The sequence below is a fragment of the Caloenas nicobarica genome, chromosome Z (assembly GCF_036013445.1).
Source record: "Caloenas nicobarica isolate bCalNic1 chromosome Z, bCalNic1.hap1, whole genome shotgun sequence".
Lineage (NCBI taxonomy): Eukaryota > Metazoa > Chordata > Aves > Columbiformes > Columbidae > Caloenas > Caloenas nicobarica.
In genome coordinates this window covers 18,588,647-18,609,572 of record NC_088284.1, presented here as the reverse complement: position 1 = coordinate 18,609,572, position 20,926 = coordinate 18,588,647, and the positions used below count along the sequence as shown (strand labels likewise).

At 40.4% G+C, this 20,926-nt stretch overlaps 1 protein-coding gene across 2 annotated transcripts in view; it reads right to left on the bottom strand.

The window, feature by feature from the left end:
* ADAMTS6 (ADAM metallopeptidase with thrombospondin type 1 motif 6) overlaps positions 1–20,369 on the bottom strand; it is a 152,091-nt gene extending 131,722 nt beyond the window's left edge. The window contains exons 1-4 of one of the 2 annotated variants that reach the window (XM_065655824.1): positions 20,155–20,369; positions 14,866–15,267; positions 13,699–14,063; positions 4,555–4,723 (exon numbers count right to left, since the gene is read on the bottom strand). In XM_065655824.1, the coding sequence (XP_065511896.1) occupies positions 4,555–4,723; positions 13,699–14,063; positions 14,866–14,962 (631 nt within the window). In that variant the 5' untranslated portion in view covers positions 14,963–15,267; positions 20,155–20,369. Of the gene's footprint in view, positions 1–4,554; positions 4,724–13,698; positions 14,176–14,865; positions 15,268–20,154 lie in introns of those variants that run through there. The other variant, XM_065655823.1, reaches the window with a different exon arrangement.
* Between the last annotated feature and the right edge of the window lie 557 nt (positions 20,370–20,926).

Genomic DNA, 20,926 nt, shown 5'->3' with positions numbered 1-20,926 from the left:
TGCCTAATAGTTTTCAGGCCAAATAAACTAACTTTTTCTTCAGAAAGCTGTCAGACTATGTTTTATCTATCTCATGAATTAACTATAATGGGAAATTTAAAATGGCCTGACATGGGATAATTGCTATAGTTATTTTTAACACTAATTTTAGTTTAAATATGTTGATTTTTCTATTTGTTCTACTAGAGAAAAATATTTTTTGCATGCAAGAGATTGATTATTAAAAATCCAAACAGCTGTAATTAATTATCAGCAAAACAAACACTACAGACTTACTTTGATTTTGAATTCCTGTCCTCAGGACAAAATTGAACCAACCCTCCCCTGCAAAACCGGCATTTTTGAGTGCATTAAATATCCCTTTTCCAGAAAGACCCACACAGGTCTCAACCTTAAGTTTATCAAAGTATATTACTAGACCGGTTTTACCTAAGTAGAATGTTATTTTCAAAGAGCAATAATTACACCACACTATGGTCAGGTCAAAACCCAAGAATACAAAGCTTCAGCATTTCCACTGTTGCAGTGCTTGATAATTTCTGAGGCCACAGTGTTGGCTTTAAAAGGTGCATATTTTAGAAAACTCAAAAAATGAAAATAAACCTGGTAGTTGAAAAAATGCTGGTAATACAATTGTCCTCATTCTGCAATGGATATAATTCATTCTAAAAAACTGTATCAAGTATTAAAGCCTGTTGGGGATTCTATATGAACACTAAACTTTTTCCTGTTTTTCACGTCTATTGTAAGCAATTCAAAGTTGCTTAAATGGTTCAAAGATTTTCATCTCACTTAAGGAGTGATTTAGGAATGTCTGGAATTTTCTCTGACAGCTTCTCTATTAAAATTTTTTAAGTCTGCTCTTAATTTTAAAATAACAAATTGTGACATTTGAGGGTTTCTGATGCTCTTATATTGCTAGAAGTACTTTAGAAGTGCAATACTGCTTCCACATTCGTTCATAATTTTTCACTCAAAGATGCCAATCTATTCTAAACATAAGAAAACGGATGATCTCATGCAGAAAACTTTCAGAGAAACAAAGAAAATATTATTTTGGACTCATCGTGATAGCATCCTTCAAACAAAGGTCTCAGAAGACTTCACAAAAACAAACATTTCTCCTTTTCTTATCAGATGAGAAGCTTAGACTTCAGCTGGTCTCAAAGTAGTGGTAAAGCTGAAAACAATCCTGCGTACTTAGGCTCACACTCCAGGATCTATCAATGCTCATGCTGGTTTACTTTAAAAACACAAAATAATGCTGATTGGATTTTCTTTCTAAAGCTAAAACATGTCAATTAAAGTTTGCAATATATCTAAAAGAAATAGTTCTGTGGCAAGTTATGCCATTTTTCCACCACATTCCTAGATTAAAAAAGAAAGAAACTGAATTTCATTAACATTGAATATAGCTATCAGGAAGTAAAAAAAGAAAATCAGAAAGGGGGAAAAAAAAAAACAAACCACACATGAAAACAGAAAAACCCCAAGATAATGATTACAAAAGCAGAGATTAGCTTTAAAATTGCAACTGAAAAGATATCCAAAAATGTGTAGTGGAGTTCACAACTACGGTACCCCAGTTTTCCTAACTCAGTCCTCTAAAGATGTTAGGTAGGCGTGAAGGAGCAGAGAGAGGAGAGAACATATACAGAGAAAGATCTCAAAATGCAACAGAAAGCTGCTTATGTAAGATGCGACTATGAAAATATTTTTAAGTGAGCCATTATGTGCTGCTTTTTTCTTGCTGGTTTAACATCACCATTTAATGTATATACAAGCATTTTTTTCATTTTAGAATACACCAACTGTAAAGTCTAGCATGAGTAAAACCACTACATAAGGCAGCACACAGTAGAGCCACCCCTAAATAATCTGCCACTCTGCTGCTTTCATATGGCAATTTTTGTTGTTTCTCAATTGTATCCAAATACAGCATTCTGCAAGATAACCCAGTGGCCTCAAATCCCATTGAAGAGATTATAATTTGATGGTGGCCAACTTCTTACCAAAACCTTAATGATTTCAATGATATTCAATAAAACATAGTTAATTTGGTGATGACACATACAGGAAATAGGAATTCAACATTTTTTATTTTTTAAACATTCTTATGTCTAACTGCTTAAAATCTAGTTTAGATTATGAAAGTCTATCCCATCTTCTTACCTGAACCACCCTGCCCCTCAAATTTTTCTCTTGTATTAGCCAACATAATTTTATCTACTGTGAAGTAGTCCATCACTCGCTCCTCCCAACCAATTCTGATCATCCTTCCACCAAATTCACCACCCCACTTCCTATCAATTATTACAATTTTTCTCAGAAAGGTCAGAAATAACATTCACCTTGTCTCAATCAGCACTTCAAGATCCTTACCACTTCCCTGATAGAGAAAAGGCACACAATAAATCTAGGTCTAGATTACAGTAGGGGAAACTTCCCAGACTGCGAATAGTGGCACAGCTACAAAAGCAGATTCCTCCCAGCATATTATACTGGCAAAATTGTTCTGAAGGTAAAGCTAAAATCAGTCTCCAGACAAAATAAATTATATACTGCCTAAAAGCACCTACTGGTTTGTTACAACCACATTTCAAAACACAAAATTAGACTACTCAAAACTTCTAAAACCAGTCAAATGCCCTGAAGATTTATTCTACTAGCAAAATAAGTTATTACTGTAAACTTGGCTTTAGTCCTGGGGTCTGAAAGCTGTGAAATTGAAAAGTAATATTTTATTTTACTTTTTCAATATTCCAGAGATGCTTTGGATGCCATACCACTTTGCGATAAATCTGCAACGCTGCTCAGAAAATGAGTTTGAAACGTTTTGGGTGCCCATGGGGAGAACATTAAAATAGCACACCATCTGGAAAAGTGAGACCTTAACTTTTGGGGGACAGCAAATTTTTTCAGATATTTTCATGGAGTGAAAGTAGTATGCAGAACAACAAGAAAAGCAGAAACTGAGATGAATGAGCATGATAGTAGTCACAGGCTTTTAAAAAGCAATGCTTTAGTATTTCAATAATTAAAGTCTTCAGGATATGACAGATCTAAAGCTCAGGACATGCACAGAACCTTCCAAGAACACATGCAGCATCAAATATGCAAAGGAATAAATGCTAAAGATTACTGCAGGTTTCACAAAAAATGCATGCAAGATGCATAGCACTGATCAACCTATGATGCATACAACTGATACCATCAGAATGACTGAATGCAACCTGACCAAACTAGATGCCACTGCTTCATTCTCACTTGGAGAGCTACTTCCTAAGCATTGATCTGGGAGATAATATCTGACAGAGGCCAATATCCTTTCTTTTTCTAGGGATATAATAATAGTAAAAATTGCATCATCCTACATTTCACAATCCTTCCACTTATTTCAAGAGGCTTAAATGACAGCCTTCCCTACAAAATAAATATACATTAGTAGTCTCATTTTGCAATCATTTAGCAGGCAGTAATGGTTAGGAGACTTGTTTTGCAATATTAGAAGCATGTAGATGGAATAATACTTCCAAAGGAAAACAGAAGTTACATACGTAAAGTCTGACACTCCCTAAACACAGTTAATTGAAACACTCAGGAAAAACTGTCTCCCAAGCATGGACGCAGACAATCTGTACTGTAAATTTAGTCAGCAGGTGCCAGTAAAGTTACAACCTCCAAAAGAAGCTGAAATAAGTTACATCAATGAACAGTGATATTATTTTATTTTAACATTAGTATTTGTCAGCCTGCCCTGTGCACTGAATCTCATGGAATACAACTGTCCAGGACGGAGCTTTTAAGAACAAGCTATTTCTGAGATACGAAAAAAAAAATTACGAGGTTAGAACATTCTTCTATTACAGGAAAAATCCATTATTTTAGTGCTCTAAAACAACTTGTTAGATTTACTCCATGATGTCTTCAAAAAGTTAGTTTCCCATTTAAGCAAGTGAAAATCACATCAAGGAGTACTTGAAAAGTGTATTTGTGGAATGCACAAGGAAAGTATCTTTCTATCAAAACTATATAATCCTTCTCGTAAGGCACCTGTAAATCACATATGTGACTATTATTGAAGTAACCCACTGTCCCAAAAGTCAGTATCAAAACACTATAAACTTCTATAAACAAGAAAGATGTGGACTCTAGTTCCAAATACATTACTAATAATAATATTAAAGCATTTATTGCATGTCAAGTTTCCTCAAATGAGATGGAACATGTATTAAACATTGAGCTGTCGTGCTTTCCAGTGGGGAACAAAGTACATTTCGTAACACATTTTGAGGAAGCCTATGCTCACTACTACCACTATACACAACACAGGTATAAAACAAGACTTACTCCTAGTGCCTCAGTTTTTGAAAGACACTATACTCTCAATCTGAATCTGAAATAAAAACAAAGCTACTTTTCAACAGGGCACATTGCATCACCCAAAAGGAGGATTCCCTTTCCTACATTTTCCACTGTCTGGCATGTGAACCAAGCAAGATTTTAAAATAAAGTTATAATTTTTCAAAAGGAACGACACTCATACTCATTTACCTGAGATTCCACAGTGACTGTGATCATAGAGATGTTGCTGGTGCATGGTAGATTTTTTGTATATAACATGAGGATGACCATTCTCATAATTAAAGTTACTAGAATCTTCGGTTATATTCCTTAAAGGCTCAATAAAATACTCTTCATCTTCTGTAGCAATGACTCCATGCTTAAAGAAGAAAATAAGAAAATGAAAACTCACAAAAGATAAAACTCCTATTAAAAAGCTTAACTTCAAAAAACATTTGACGACAATCTGTGTGAAGAAATCCAGAACTGTAAGTCAACATAGAAAACAATACATGAGGCAGCTTGCCTGCATAGATTTTAGTGGGAGCAGGAGTAAGTGTCTATAAGCAACACAATGAGAAAATAATACAAACATCACTGCCCTATTTCTGGAGTTCTTTCCCATCATTTTTGGTGACGTGGTAAGAAAGAAGGAGATATTCTCAGTGTACGACAAATAATCTCTTCACAGAGACGTTCCAAAACTATGTGATTCATATCCTTTAAAAGCAACACCAAGCCAAAATGGTCTTGCTCAAATAGTGAGACCAATATCTCCCTGTGACGCCATACTGGTGGATGCTTAAAGCCACATACTGCATCAAAGAAAAGAGCATGAAGGATTCATTTCAGAACATATATTCAGGGAAAACGTTCAGCATTTTACATTCAGATGCTTAATTCCAAAAATGAGCTAGTAATTAAAATCAAATTATTAATGTTAATTTTGGATACACTATCTACAAAGCATTTATTCCTTAAAAGGTGTTGTGGTTTGACCTGAGCTAGCAATTCAACAACAATAGCCGCTCGCTCGCTCCCTTCTCCCCAAATAGGGGAGAGAATCAAAAGGGAAGGGAGAAATCTGGATTGAGATAAACACAGTTCAATAAAATAACAAAATACTAATACACTGCTAGTAAGCATATATATATATAATAGAAACAGAATATAAAATACAAGATACTCAAGGCAATTCCTCACGAACTCCATCCACACCGAGCAGCCAGTCCCAGGCAGCAGCACCTGATCCCAACAGCCGATCCCAGAGAGAAAAGAGAGAAAAAGGCAGAAAGGCCCAGAGGCCTCTGCGCAACAGCAGGATGGCAAGAGGCTGAACTAAAGAAACTCCGCAACAGAACTTCCCCCAACAGGTCTCCATCCTGGCTCCAACCAAACGAGGAAAGAACTCAGCTGGAATATTCTGATTCTCCTTAAATACGGAGCATGACGTTAATGGGATGGAATATTCTTAGTGATCAGCCTGGATGTCAGTCAAGCTCTGCCCCATCCCTGCCCCCCTTCCTCACTCCTCACACCTGTGGGCAGAGCTCAGAGGCCTTGGCTCTCAGACAGCTCTGTCCCAGCGTGTTGTCTTCTTGTCCTCAACCTAAATCCAAATAATGACTGTGCTAGCTACAATAAAGAAAGGTTTCTAACTGCATGAAGGAAAATTAACTCGTTTTCAGTCAAACCAGCACAAAAGATCTTGCCACAAATCTGGCAAATCCGAGTCGTTGCAGACTGTGCACTAGACCTCATTCTCCATAACAAATGAACATTTTTTTCCTTATACTGCAGTGCAGAATAGTAGATATTCTGTTCTCATAACTTTCACATTTGTGAACTCGGCTTCTTCCAAACAGGAAGTGGTTTATGGAAGAAAGGGGAGATTTCAGGCCAACTATGCAATTTCCTGAACCTTCAGCAATTAAAACTGAACTTCAGCAGAAAATCCAGTTTTGGGATCCTTTCAGATATAGAAACACTGGGGAATAAGCCCTGACAGACTCCTATACCTATATTTCCTAAATAAAAAATTCTGGTATCTATATCCAGAAAATTCTGAATGTGTGAACTTTCTATACCAGGAGAAAGAGCTACTTATCAGGTAGAAGAATGGAAGCAGGAACTTCTGCATTCATATCCTCATTTGATGACTCACAAATTTCTACCATACCTTTGATCTGTAAGGCAAGTATTATGCATAAGCCATTTTTAAAGGTGTTATTTTTTCCTCTGATGAGACCTCTATGATCAGCCGTAAAACCACTTGCTCCACATCTGCTCTAAATATGCTAAAGCCTTTTCTAAAGGCTTGCCATTGTACTCTTGGTCAAAGCTCCTGTCCTGCTGCTGCTTTGTACATCAAATGCCTGCTGCTCTTTACCCCTGGAATAAGCGGATTTCAGTAACGACATAAAACTTACGAAATAAAAAATCCTGTATAACATATCAGAATAAACAGTGTTTTTCAAATATAACTCTATTATAAATTTTGAAAATATATGTATGAACACACTGAAGCTTTCAATTACACATTCCTTACATAGTGACTATAACAGTAAGTGTTCCTCTTCACTGGTATTTTTCATTATGAACTCAATTACTTACTCAAGAAGTTAACATCAGGGTCTATATTCACCTGGAAGATGCTGGTATCAAATTCCTCTCACAATGCCTTCTTGTTACTTGGGAGTCTAAGACTTTACTAGAATATAAATCATTTACTGGTACACTGCTGCTTAAATAGTATTGAAAATATAAACTAAATTGTAACTAGGTTTGCCAGATGTGCAGAAAGAACCTTGACAGTCTGGACTGCATCCAGTCTGGATGTCAGACATCTGGGTTCAGGCGAATCCCGAGCCATTATAAGCTCTGGTATTATGTTGCCACAGGAAAAGAGTCCTGCAGAGTGGTTCTGGCCAACACCATCAGGCCGTCCACTTCTTGCCAAGCCTGGGGAGACATAGGTACCATCCAAAGTGTGGCTCTGTCTCTGCTACGCAGCAGGTCTTAACCTAAATCTGATTACTCCAGAGCATACATCCTTCATGTCCATACTCAAGTCCAGCCCGCTTAACAAGTCTAAACATGAACATTTATATTAGATATTGAAACTGACAGTTTTAAGCAGTGATATGACGTTAGTGAGAGTGAGTCAATTCATATGCCATAAGCAATACTTAATTGCAGCATTAATTCTCTATACAAATTGCATATTTGCATTTGCAAAAACCAGTATGAATGTCTGCAAACTATCATCATAGTTCCTTCAGGTACCAGCCATAAAAAAAGGTTAGGGGACTATCGCTAATCTTTCCTGTGCCTAGCTGACATCTGATCTCATCTGCTCAAACACTATGGTGGTTTAAGAGATATTTTAGTAACATTTAGTTGACGAACCATAAATAAATTTTAACTTACACTACCACCAGGCAGTCAGAATATGTATGTGATCAGTTGCTGCAGCTAGCCAAGTGACTTGATAACACTGGTCTTCCAATATTAAACTGATCTAAGTGGTCTTGTTTAACCACTGTAGCTGATTTTAAGACGCACTTTGAATTGTGTACATAAAAAATACCTAGGTCAGTGACAAGCAGCATTTATTATAATTACGAGTTTAAGAAATTCACGTGGCTAGAGATACTTCCATTGTATATGCATTCAGCAATGCCTGATTAATAAATAGTGGGAATTACACTATTACATCCAAACCAACATTCTAAATCCCAGTTTTGGCTTATAATCTACTATTTGAGCAAAACACAATTACAGTTGAAAAAGGAGATTGAAACAACATCTTTTAAAGCATTAAAAGGAATTAATGTTGATTTTTTGTTAGTTTTGCTATTGCATTTGAACAGTTTGTAAATCAAACTTCTGCTCCAAAGCATAATAAAGATCATTAAGATATAAGAATGACTAGCAAAAGGTCTTGACAAAATACCATTAATTTAAGATACAAGCCGAATGCCCCAAGTAGGTTACTACAAGCAACATTCCCAAGATTATTATATGAAACAGATTGTTTGAGGTCCTGTGCTATCCAATCCCACTACAGGCTGCCAACTCCTGCTAACATATATAAGGTCTGGATCCAGCAGTTTGACATGCTCAGACAAATCTGTGAATCCACATGGAGTTCCCCTGAATTTGTGAAAAGCAATCTTCTTCTGCCAGGCTGTCCAGCTGGGGCCTTAACCTCCTTCAGATGGGGGATGCCCATCAGTCGCAGAAGCGAACTGAATTATGGAGGACAAGGAAGTGTGTGCCTTTTCCACACAGTGCTACTGTTTTACAATTTCTCCATGCCTTGAACCTTTCTAGACTCTATGCTTTATCCATTTTTAATATAAAGTAGTAGTAATGGAAACTTCTGAAAACATGCCAATGTTGTTCAGTATATCTACATCTGGCTATACACTTCAGGGTGGTTTTACGACTGAGGAAAACAATTGCATTAGCTTACTGTGTTCTTAAAGATGAAAAAAAAAATAGTCATCTGGCCTGAGGCAGTACATCATGGAAACTAACAAGACACCTTAAAACTTGGACAGAGACAGCTTATATATAATTTTCTGAATACCAACTCTATACTGAAAATACATATTCGTACCAAAGAGAACTCCAAAGATACTGATCTAGAACATTAAATCCTCTTCAGTATCATTTCTGATCTTTATAAATTAGACATTATTTTGCATGCAATTCAAGAATACCACACTATATGCAATTTATAATCTATAAAAGTAGATGCATTCTTTATGGTAGAATCAGCTTTCAAATGATCTAATTTAAGAAGAATATGATTAATGTATACATCTATGAATTTAGGAATACATGAAACAAACATGCAGTCTTCTAGCAAAATAATTCTTCTTTTAACCAAGTAAGGTCATGTTTTTAGCCACAGCCTACTTCTTGTGCTTTCTTTATCATTTCTGTTTGGATAGAGACATCTGTGCTACCCAGCACAAATGTTACTCAGCGTATGGAACTTCATATGCCATGGAAACACTTGGCCTTTTACATTAAACATTTCCTTGGAACTGTAGTAGCCTCAAAGTGTGATTTAACCTCTCGTTCACTTTCCTAATAATACTCACTTTCTACACATTTTAAAGTATTTCCCACTACTGAGCTTTTCAGGTCAAAACGAGTGTCTTGGTTTTGTTAAAAACAAGACCGGTTCTCTTTTACTGAATTTTCCTTTCAGCCAAGTTCTTCTAAGTACCTTCTAAGTAACTGCATATTTTTTGAGACACTGTTCACTCCAAGACAGATAAGAGTGGCCAATGGAATGCAGAAGAAGCCCCATATTTAGATTTATTGCTATGACAGCCAAGAAGACTGAGAAGATTTCACATGTTCCATCACGAGAGGGGCATATTTGCAAGGAGGGGCAGACAGGACGGGTAACTAAAACTGACCCACTGAGTATTCCATCCCATATGCATCATACACCCTATATAAGAGGGAGATCACGAGGATCTCACTCTCTTCAACCATGGCTAGCACCCGAAGTGGACCCTGCCTGCCGTGCCTGCCATCCTAGGACTGGTTGCAGGCCCTGCACTCCTGAATCCAGTTCTGGTTTGCTGTTAAGTCCCGCCCAGGACTTCCGGGTGCCTGCCCTGCAGCTGCTGGAGTGACGCCAACTCCGTATTGCTGCTACTCTGGGACATTCAAGATTGCTTTTTTATATTTTGTATCATTTTCTTATTAGTAGCATTAGTAAAGCCTTTAAACCCTTTCCAACTTGAAGTCGCTCTCCCTTTTTCCCTCTTATCACTTTTTCCTATCTAAGGAAAGGGGGGCGGGGCGGGAAGAATTAACAGAGAGCATCTGCCATGGTTTGTCACCTTGCATTAAACCTTGACGATGAGAAAATCTGCTACTGTGGAAAACTTGTTTGAGCACTCAGTTAAAAGCTTTTACACCTGGTAGAGGACATACGTCGGTCAGAATGCAAAAAGTTTGGTTTCTGCCCAATTCCACTATCATGACCTTCAAAACTTTTCTTCTTTAAGACTTGCTCCCATCAGAATTAGACAAACTTCCTTCCCTTGAGGTGAAGTGCTCTCTTCAGCCAGTGTACCAGTTTCTTCTTTCTTTCAGTACGACGTATCCAGCTCAGGCAATGCCTCAGCCTTGTTGCCATGCACTCAACATCCAAAGGCCTCAAAACGCTGCTTGCTGCAGGTTCTTTCATGAGAAGGCCAAACCTGCAATCTACCCACAAATGTAATGTCCACGAAGTAAATATGAGCTTGGCAGCCAGCAAGCCTGCTGGACAAGACCTTCAATTTCCTCACAGGAATGCTCGCTGGATTATAGAGCTTTCCTCATAACTTCAGACAATTTATAGCATAATCAGGGCCCAGTAGAGGGAAACTGCTGCAATGAAACTTCAGTAAGTAGCAGCCTGTAATTCTAGGGCACTTGGTAATGAGAAATAGAGGGGGAGAGGCTGAAACGGGAAACAGCGACAGGGAAATGAACTGACTGCTCGTCGCTTTTATTATAATGAAACCCCAAGAGAGCCCTTCTTGCACTAGAACTCATCTCAGATACCACAAGTGTTCTTCAAAGTCATACAACTTATGCTGATTAGATCATGGTCTCACTTGCCCACCCTGAATAACTAAACAGCATAACTCAAAACATTCACTAAGAGGAAGAAATTTGACTCACTTAGCAATACTGAAGCTTAAAAGGACAAATGGAATAAACCGAACGCTTAAATTTTGCTGTGAGCAACACTCACTGTTAAATATTACTACTTGTTTTAGAGTTACACTTAAAATGACTGACTTTGAGATAGATGTTAATCAACAACTATGCAGAATGTGACTGATGGTCTCTTACAGACCAACGGTCAGACTGGAAAATACAACAAATGCCTTAAGCACAACATATTCTGAACTATCACTAATTCTAAAACAATATTGTCTTCAATATTCATTTCCAATTGCTTTATTAAACATGTTCTAACCAGCAGCTGTATAACAAAATATTTGTCAGTAGGAATCATCATTTAAAAATAACTCTGTGATGGATTTATTTGAATGGAGAGGTAACTCCTCTACTCAGTGCTTCAGAAAGCCCTGCCAACACTGGATGACAGCGGAATTTCTGTACAGTAGAGGATGATACCAAGTCAAGCCTTCACTCCACCCCTCTGCAGGATTCCTACTCTCTGAGGAACAGCCTCATGCCACCCCTTGCTCCTGCTTCTGGAACACGACAGGAGCCTCACACGCTTGTCACTCGGGCTTTCTAGGGCATGTACTGGACACCCAACATGTGCAGCCCCAAGTAAGAGGCATGATCATTAAGAACTCGAGAGCGCCAGTCATGATGTGGCTAGAGACTAGACTAAGGCTGCCTTAATACCTGGAAGAAACACATAAGGGCTGACAACAACTAAAATCACTGAAGATGACGATTTAACTGGGAAGCACTCCACCCTAACGTTAACTTACAGACACTCTGATAACGTACTGACACCTAGAACCACAGAACAACGGGCGGCTTCACTCCAGCAAACAGCAAGGCTGAGGGAAAACGTGCAGCAATGGGAACGCTAAATGTCATCTCACAGTGTGAGGCACAGAAGGAAAAAAAAAATTTCTGCTTCACCACAACACCTCCCATACTGCTAAATTCTTTGGAAAAAAGGGCCATGAGGAGTGAGAGGTGGGCAACACTGACATGAAAACACGGACTTCTTCCTGCTTCATCCCACTCTTGTCTTCCTAACATGAAAGGAAAACAAGAGTCAGCAAAGGCAAGGGCAGGGGTTCTTGGCTCATCCCCTGGCCGAAGTCAGCAAGGAGCTGAAATGGGAGCACAATGTCACTGACTGCAGGCTCTGAGAAAGCCAACCAGCCTGTGCCTTAACTGGGAGAAACTCTAGGGACAGAGGCATGCAGCCTGAAAGTCAGGATTTAGTCTCCCTAGTATTTTTAGCTGAAACAAACTCAAAAGCAAAATGATTATATATATTAGTTTAAGAGCTTAAATAACTGTAACAAAAAAGTTATTATATGGGAACTGCAAAACCAAAGCAAAAATTGTACTAAATTCAGACCTATCCACTACAAGTCTGCATTAACCAAACTGTGATACTATACTCAACGGAACGCCATTTTAACTACATTTCTTTGAAAGTGTTCACTTAGCCATGGAAATCCCCATTAAATTGTTTTTCCTCTAGAGTACTCCAAAATGTTAACCTTGACTGTATCAGGGATACTAAAAGTAGTTGGGTGTAATTCAACCTATCTAGGTCTGAAGCAGCTGGCTTTTGTTTGTAAATAACAACCCAAGATGTATTATTCAACCGCATTTTCAAGGACAAACAGGAATTAGTTTAGCAAGTTTGTGTAACCTTTTTCCCATAGCAATTAGTTAGATATGCCTATTCCTAACAAGAAGATTGAGCAGTGTGCTAGTATAATTAAAACCAGAATGAATAACCATAATATATACATAGATAAATTACTGGCTCTTGATTTAAATTACCTAGTAATGCCCTTCTATTTTAGTATTTTGTTACTCAGTAGTCTGGGTTGTTGGGTTTTTTTCTTAATTTTTGTGTTTGTTTTCTGATTTCTTTGGGGAATAAAAGAATCTTTCTCCCATGCGAGTACTACCATCATGATCAGAAGATAAACAGTAAAAGAAGAAATGAAAATACAAGAGACAAGACTTTCTAATCCTACTTTTAAATGCAACTGCTTACAATTTGTGAATGAAACATTTCTAAAAAATTGTAAATTATTACTTGCATAGGATCTACTTTCCTCTACAACTCTTTGAATTTATAGTAGTGACGAATCCTACACCAAGCATTTCCTATTCTCGAATCCTACACCAAGCATTTCCTATTCTCTGTTATTTACTCAAAGTTCTATTTACTCAAAATTCTCAGAGGCAGAAAGCAGGTGTTCAGTTCAATCAACATCTCTCTGGAGAGACTCAGCATCCTAAACTATCCACTGTTTCCTCATCCTACCCCCTGAGCTTGGAACATTTTAATAACCTGTAAGGATCTCAGCACAGACCTAATCTTGCAGCCCTTGTGCAGACACTGTAAACACTGAAAATGTTGCCTGCTAAAGGACTACATAATTGGGTCCTGGTACTTACAATTAAGCTTGAAAAACTGATGACTACATTTCCCTATGACCCAGACCAGATTTTAGGAGTTTTCCGCACCTTCCTGTCTGCTTGCTTTCCATGGGGACCCAAAAAACTGAAAGATATGCCAGTTAAGTTCTTCTTCTGTAATTTAAAAGGGACAAGCACAATATTATAGTAGAACATGTAATGTGCACTTACCAGACCATTGCAGTTGCTTAAGGCCACTTTAGTTGTACTGTGTTGGTCTTGCAAATATCCTGTGTAATGACAGTGGTCTAAAAAATCATGCTTCCATTGCGGTCCATCTTTCCCCCAGTATTCTACTGTAAAATGTCTGGACACCAAATCTGTGTTGAGAGTCAGGTTTAAATGAAAGTGCTTGCCATAGGCAGAAAGTTTAAAAAATAACTTAGATGCTGCCAGTTCTTGGTCATAAGGGTCTGTGCTCCTCCTCCTTCTTGAGGGTTTAGCATTTTTCACAGTAAAGCTGAGGAAGGCTCCATTTTGATCAACCCTTATTGGGATTGTTAGTTGGTAGTGTTCAAGGTAAGACAGGAATTCCTCTTTGTAATCACAAGGTAAGACAGTCCAGGGAGTGGGCATAGAAGAGAAGAAAATATAACAGGAAACAACAAGTCGTAGTATAAACATAAACCATACTTGGGTAAATCTCATCACCTTTATGAGTAAAAGTCATTTTCAAGTAAACACAAGATGTAGTGTTTTACTGAATAAAATAAAATAATATTTTCTTTCTCTTTAAGTCAACAAAATGTATTCAGTTTCCTATTAACTTGATGTCACTGAAAACACAACAGTTTTTAAATAGGTATCTTTTCCTGTTTACCCAAAATGTGTAAGCATTTGGGTCTACATTCTAACCTAAGAAGGACATATTCTTCCCAGTGATACTATTCAAAGAAAAAAGCTATTAGATCCACCTGCAAGAATAAAAACAGTAGTAATGAAAATAGTTACTTTGTAAAAACATGTAAACAGCTCTTCATTTCATTAAAAATCTATAAATGTTAATGGATTGAAGTAATATTAGATTCTTAATTCCTAATCTGAAAACATGTTCACTGTTTTATGGCAAGTCTCTAAACTATTATCAAGTACAAGATTTTACTAGATTGAATTTGAAGGCTTTCCTACAGTTAGAAGTAGACAGAAAGAAATTAAAATAAAAATCTAATCAGATTTGCTGTATTTAAACTTCCATAACAATGAATCATGATAAAACTAAGAGTAGAGCCCATATGATCTCATGAACTAGATAAATGTGATTTAGAAAATATTACCCAATACAATGCAAAAATAGCAAAAATAGATGTTCCTTGTCAGATACAGAGGTCGGAACCCTACCTTGAGAACTATATGAAAGCCTGTTTCCACTGTGAAATTCCGATGAAACCATGACTAGACTCAAAATCCATGTCCACGTCTTCCAAAAAAATTCCATAATTTAGAAAAACAGAAATCTTTTATTTATTTTTTTAAATTATTTTTGTCCTTGAAGAGCTACCTGTGTGCTATGGAGTTAACTCCACTCCAGAATCGCACCATAACAGGTATATTTATTTTATAATACTTCCAAATTAACTACTGGATGTTCCACTTTTTGACAGGTATTCTTTTCCAACAACCTGTACTTTCTTCTATACCTGCAGTCATTTTCTCAATTCAAAATAAGTATTTGTAAGATTCCTTAAGATATCAGTTAAGATGTTAGACTGGATAGTTACTGAACTTGCTCCATTTCTTCTCCTGAAAAACAAAACAAAATGAGTCAAAGCAAGTTCTTTCTACTGAAAGAGATCTATACTGCAAAACACTAAGCCATCATAGTGAGCTAACATAACATTTTGAAATAATATTCAAACATTATCACTTTTATGGCCCAATGTCACAATCTTACAAAAAACATGAACTGCAGATCCATGCAACTTAAGATGCACATATGGACTTTACATTAAATAGGCGTAAGAGCTCATAAAACTAAGGTTTCTTGTTGCTCAAATACTGTGTTCAAACTTGTTCCAGCTAATCAATGCTATGCACTCATTGATTTCAGTCGTGAGTAACTAGACCCAATACACTGGTAGACAAAGGAAGAACCTGGGAAAAAATCCAGAGTACGGTTATCTGATCTTTCTGCAGCATGTATTTTGTTAATACTTGGGCCTGGGTTCTGCTTATGCAGACCGAATTCTCATTCGCTTAAATAGGAGTGCTGCATGTTCTAATACCAAAGAAAAAATTTCAGCATCTGAAGCTATTCATCATACACATTCTAATTTTTCAAATATTTTTTGTCAAAAATGTTTTGTATATATCTTAACTACAAATTGATGTAGTAGAACCTATTTTTATTTTCATTTTGCATGTCACAAGATTGAGTAAGTAATATTATTTCCTTTTCATTTGTAATACTAAAAAGCTGGTCTAGCTGCAGCCAGGGATTAAATGGAAGATCTATGCCGTCCGCTAACCGTCCAGTATCATGGAACACCAAACCATGTGTTGTGTCAGCTGGTAGTAAGCAGTCCTCTTAAGCTGTCCCAGCACACTGTGCATAGAACAAACTCTGCTGAAGCAGACAATGGAGAAACAGAGTATCTAACAAGGGAAAACTGTTTAAAAACAAATTTATAAAAGCATACATAGTCACACATGCACTAGATAAATTTGCCTTTCCAAAATTCTGGGAATAATTTGCAACATTCATTAAGACAGTTAATACCCCTGCAGCCAGTGGATTATTTGCAAAGGTTAAAGAGTTGTAGCCTGTCATCTCAGAAAAAATCAACACCATGCAAATCCTACTTATTAACATCACAGTGAATATTAGGAAACTTCTTCGTCAATTTGAAACACATCTACTTATTACCACATAAATGAAGTTAATCTAATCATTCCAATACCTACTTTTAAAGTGTCTTTCAAGACAGCACACAGAATTCAATCAGGTTTGTAGCAGGTTTTGTAGCCCCTAGTTTGGGCTTGGTGGTATTTTTTCCTGAGGTGGCATAAGAATTTAGTTATTCCACTCACATGTGGCAAGGCCTCAAAGCATATTAATAAAATCTCTGGTCTGGACTTCCATGTAAAACCTTTATTTCCTAGCTAATATTTAGTTGCAGCTTTTAGACTTCTACTAGTTTTTAAAAGATGTAATCAATCCCATACTCTTCAGCTACGTTAGAAATAAGGCACAATATTTCGTGTACTAATCTGAGAACATCCCGTTTCAAATTCCTGACACTGAACCTTTCTTTATCCCTGTCTACTAATAAGCTGCTTTCTTCCCCTTGCATGGATAGTTCTGATCTGATAAAAGCACATTTTGACACTTCCTGATAAGCAGCTCAGCCTATTTGGTTTACGTCACTCTGTGCAATCCAATTTCCAGAAGTCTAGTTACTTCTGCATTTTTTTTTCTGAACCCTTTCCAATTCATCAGCATCCCTTTTCATGCACAGGCACCAGAACTGGACACTATAGTCCAGTAACAGCCCGTTACTGCCACATTTAGAAGTAACTGCCCAACAGCTTTTCCTTAGCCAAAAAATCATAATGGGGAGTTCATATTCAGCCTGTTAAGCTGATAAGAAGTTATCCCAACATTAAGACCTCCTGAAACTGTAGTACCTAAGGAGATAGGTAGCTCAGAATACTGAACGTGAACTACAGTGCCCATTATTTAGACACCAATGGCCCACGTGGTGGTCCTTGGTGAACAGTGTCCCATAGGCATCCATATCTAGTACCTTTGCAGGGGTCTGTGTGAAATGGTCAACCCACTCCAAGCTTCACACAAGAAAAATCTCCTGTCATGTTAAGCTTGCTAGAAGCTTCAGCAGAATTTTTAACCTCTTTTCCAAAAGTATTATAGCCATCTTGAGCCCTGATACAAGCAGACATTAATGCTCCAAATTAAGGGGTAGTAATGGACGTGAAGGATAGAAGCACTGTAACTCCAGATATAGTACTTCCAGTATGAACCTCAAAGCATCCACTGTCTATAACCTTTTCTCTTTCCATCTTCTTAGGTAGCATATATTCAGCATTCCACTTTTGACTGTTGTCAAGATGACACATTTTGTCAACACTAAGCTTACAATAAGAAGCGTTTCTTCCATCTTGTGGTTGAACTACACGTTCACCCGCCGGTAAGAGTGTTTCATGTCCTGAACCTTTGCCTAAAACCACAGCTCCTGCCTAATTATAAATGCTCTGCCAAACAGGAAAAAAAAAAAAAAAAGAAAGACGTTTTTCAAAATCTAAGATGCTGATAAGAAGGCAGGTGCACAGCACTGGCACTTCTGTGGAGGTCCTGATGACAAGAGTGTCAGTTCTCTCACAGGTGACATGAGCTTGCTACCCACTAAAACTCCCATTAGGAGAAAAAAGGCTACAAACACACACCGGAAGACTTTGAGGCACAAAGTGGATTATGGGGGGTGGCTAGCCAAACTGCTAGCCACCGTGTGAGCCTCCATCTAAGCAAAGACGCCTTGGGCAACTAATGTGTCCCTTAAGGCAGATGAAGTTGTGAGATGGGCAAACTGCCACGAAACCGCTATCCCAGGAGCATCACCGCACGGGCCGCCTCCCCCCAGGGCTGCCACGGCCCCCGCCGGCCCCAGGGTCTCCACACCAGGGGCGCCCACTACAGAACAAAACCGCCAGGCTCTGGCGCGGCTTGGAGGCGGCGACAAGGTCTCCCGCTAGCAGCCGAGGTGCCGAAACCACACTGCAGCGCCGGCTCAGACAGACAAACCCAGGGTTACGCTTCGGGGCGGAACGGACGGGTCGAAGGGAGCGACAAATGCGTCGAGCTCCCCGTAGGGCGGGAAACGGCCCCGGGAGGGGAAGTCACCGCACACACCCCTCGGGTCCAGGGGTCCGGAGGAGGGAGGCACAGGGTTCCCCCGCCGCCCGGAGGTGCCCGCCGCCTTCCCGCCCTCCCCGGCCCGGGCGAGCGGCGGGGAGCGCCGCGGTGAGGCGCGGCCAGGGGCGGCCGTCCGCGCCGGTAGGACGAGTGGTTGCTAAGGAAATGGAGAGGGCGGCGGGAGGGGACGGGGCGGGGGGCGGACATCAATCACACAAATTCAATTACAGGTATCGGGGCTGGCAATGAAAAGCGTTGCAGGGCTTCAAAAGCCGGAGATTAGCCGTGCCCCTGGGAGCTCCCCAGGCGAAAACAGCGACGCGCAGACCGCGCCGGGAAGGGCTCGGTGAAAACAAACGGGGGCCGGGGGGCGGCGGGCAGGGGGACGCGTACAAGGGGAAAGAACAGATCCTTCCTCCCCGGGACTTAAGCAGAAACCGAGGGGGTGGTTAACAGAATTGCTGCTGTGCGTACCCCGAGGTACGGCGGGGCCAGCCACCCCCTGAACAGCCTCCTCCCGCTGCCGAAGGGGTCAGCTGTCAATGCATTTCGAGAGTGGGGGGTGGGTGGGTAGTAATGCAAAAAAAAAAGCAAACACTCCCCTCAGCCCCCCCCATGCAAAAAAAGTCAACGAGAAAAAATACATGGCTACACGCACAGCCCAACACGTATGCACATGCATATTGCATACACGCGTCTGCACTCACAAAAAAAATTTAAAAACCTAGTATTAAAGCAAGTTGGAGGTCACCAGACACACATCCCTCAAAGAAAATCCAGAAGGAAAAAACAACAACAAAAAAAGCCCTCCTCCTTAGAGAGGCTGAAGGGAAGAGCCTGGTTGCTGTGGTGGAGTTGATCCTAAAGTTAACTTTCAGCAGCCCATTTCCAGACAGCAGCGCTGAATCTATTTGGATAAAACGCGTGTGACCCAGACACTTGGCGTTTGGCCCAAACTCGTTGCACCGGCAGCCCAAATAAAAACAAGAGTCTGACTCTCTCTCTCTCTCTCTCCCCTCTGTTCTCTCTTGTACAACAATGAAGGAAAATAGCGAAGACAAAATCCGCACACGCATCGCCAGGGAGCGAGAGCCCACTTACCTCCTCCCACCAAACAAAGTCCCTTTGAACCCCGGGCCGCTGCGGAGACAGACACACACCGATAAATAGGGCTCCGCAGGGTTAAGAGTCTGGCAAATCCCGAGCGGCTCGAAGTAAATCAAAACCAGACGCTTCGATCTTCCTGATGAGCCCGGCGAGAGCCCGACATCCCCGCCAGCATCGGGCTGCGGGACGGCGGCCGCGCCGGCCCTCCGAGCCCCCGCACAAAATATGCACTTGTCTGACCGCAGCAGCGGACAACTCTGGACACGGCACGGCCAGACGCTGGGCTTCTTAAACTTAAAGCGATCCAGAATAGCTGTGGGTTGTCGCGGTTTGGGGGCTGATTTGGTTTTCATCTGTTGTTTGACTTTTTTTTTCTCCCCCCTCTCTGCCAACGACTTAGTATTAAAAGTATGAAAAATCTAAAAAAAAATTTACACTATTCGAGACGCTACTTCATAAATCACTACACTTTTCAGCTGAAAATCCTCGCACCCCCTTCCCCCATCCTCAAAGGTTTCTGTCTGAAATTACTCCAAATCCACCTCGCCTAATGCAAATAAAACTCCCCCCGCTCCCCAAAGCCCTGCACGCACCATTATTCGGGACACAAGAAAAGCAAAAAGTTTCATTGAATAGCGTGAAATCTTCCTTACCGTTTTCATCTTCAATTTCTGATATAAAGTAAGATTCAAACAATAGAGATTGCACAGGACGATCCCCGTATTCCTCTCTGCTTTTCCCCTCTGTGCAAGCAACCATCAGGGTTATATTCTCCAACAGAATAAAGTTCTCTAGCCTTCCTACAAGGGGTTTTTAGAAAACGGGCCGGCTTGGCAGGAGGAAGGATGCCATCAATTCACCCAACCTATCACCCTGCACATTTTGTCTTTCCAACAAAAAGCAGGGGGGGGGAGGAGGAAGGAAGGAAAAACAGGCTTATATTGGGGTGGGGGTGGGTGCCCTCCTCTTGAGCAGCCTCCTCTGTGCAAAATACCATGTGAATATCATCTGAGTTGGGGGGGAGAGGGGGGAGCGAGAGACAGAGAGGAGGGGGGAGAGAGAGGGGGAGAGGGAAGGCAGGCAGAGCAGGAAGGACTCAGGAAAGTTTGGTTGAAGTAGCCCCAGACCTCCTCTCGCTGCCGGCCCCCGGCCAAGCCGAGCGCGGCGGCAGCGGGGAGCCTTGGCAGCCTCGCCCGGGGGACGGCGCGGAGCACGCTGACGTCAGCCTGCAGATGTGCCCCGGGCCGCCGCCGCGCCCGCGCATGCGCGCCGCGTCACGTGGCGGCGGGGGGGGCAGGGGTACAGTCGGGGTAACGAAGAGCGGGGCGGGGGGGGCGGGGAGGCCGCGCGCAGCTCCCGGCGGAGGGGGCCGGGGGGGGGAATGAGGGAAACGTCCCCGGCGCGACTCCCGCCCGGTGCCGCGGG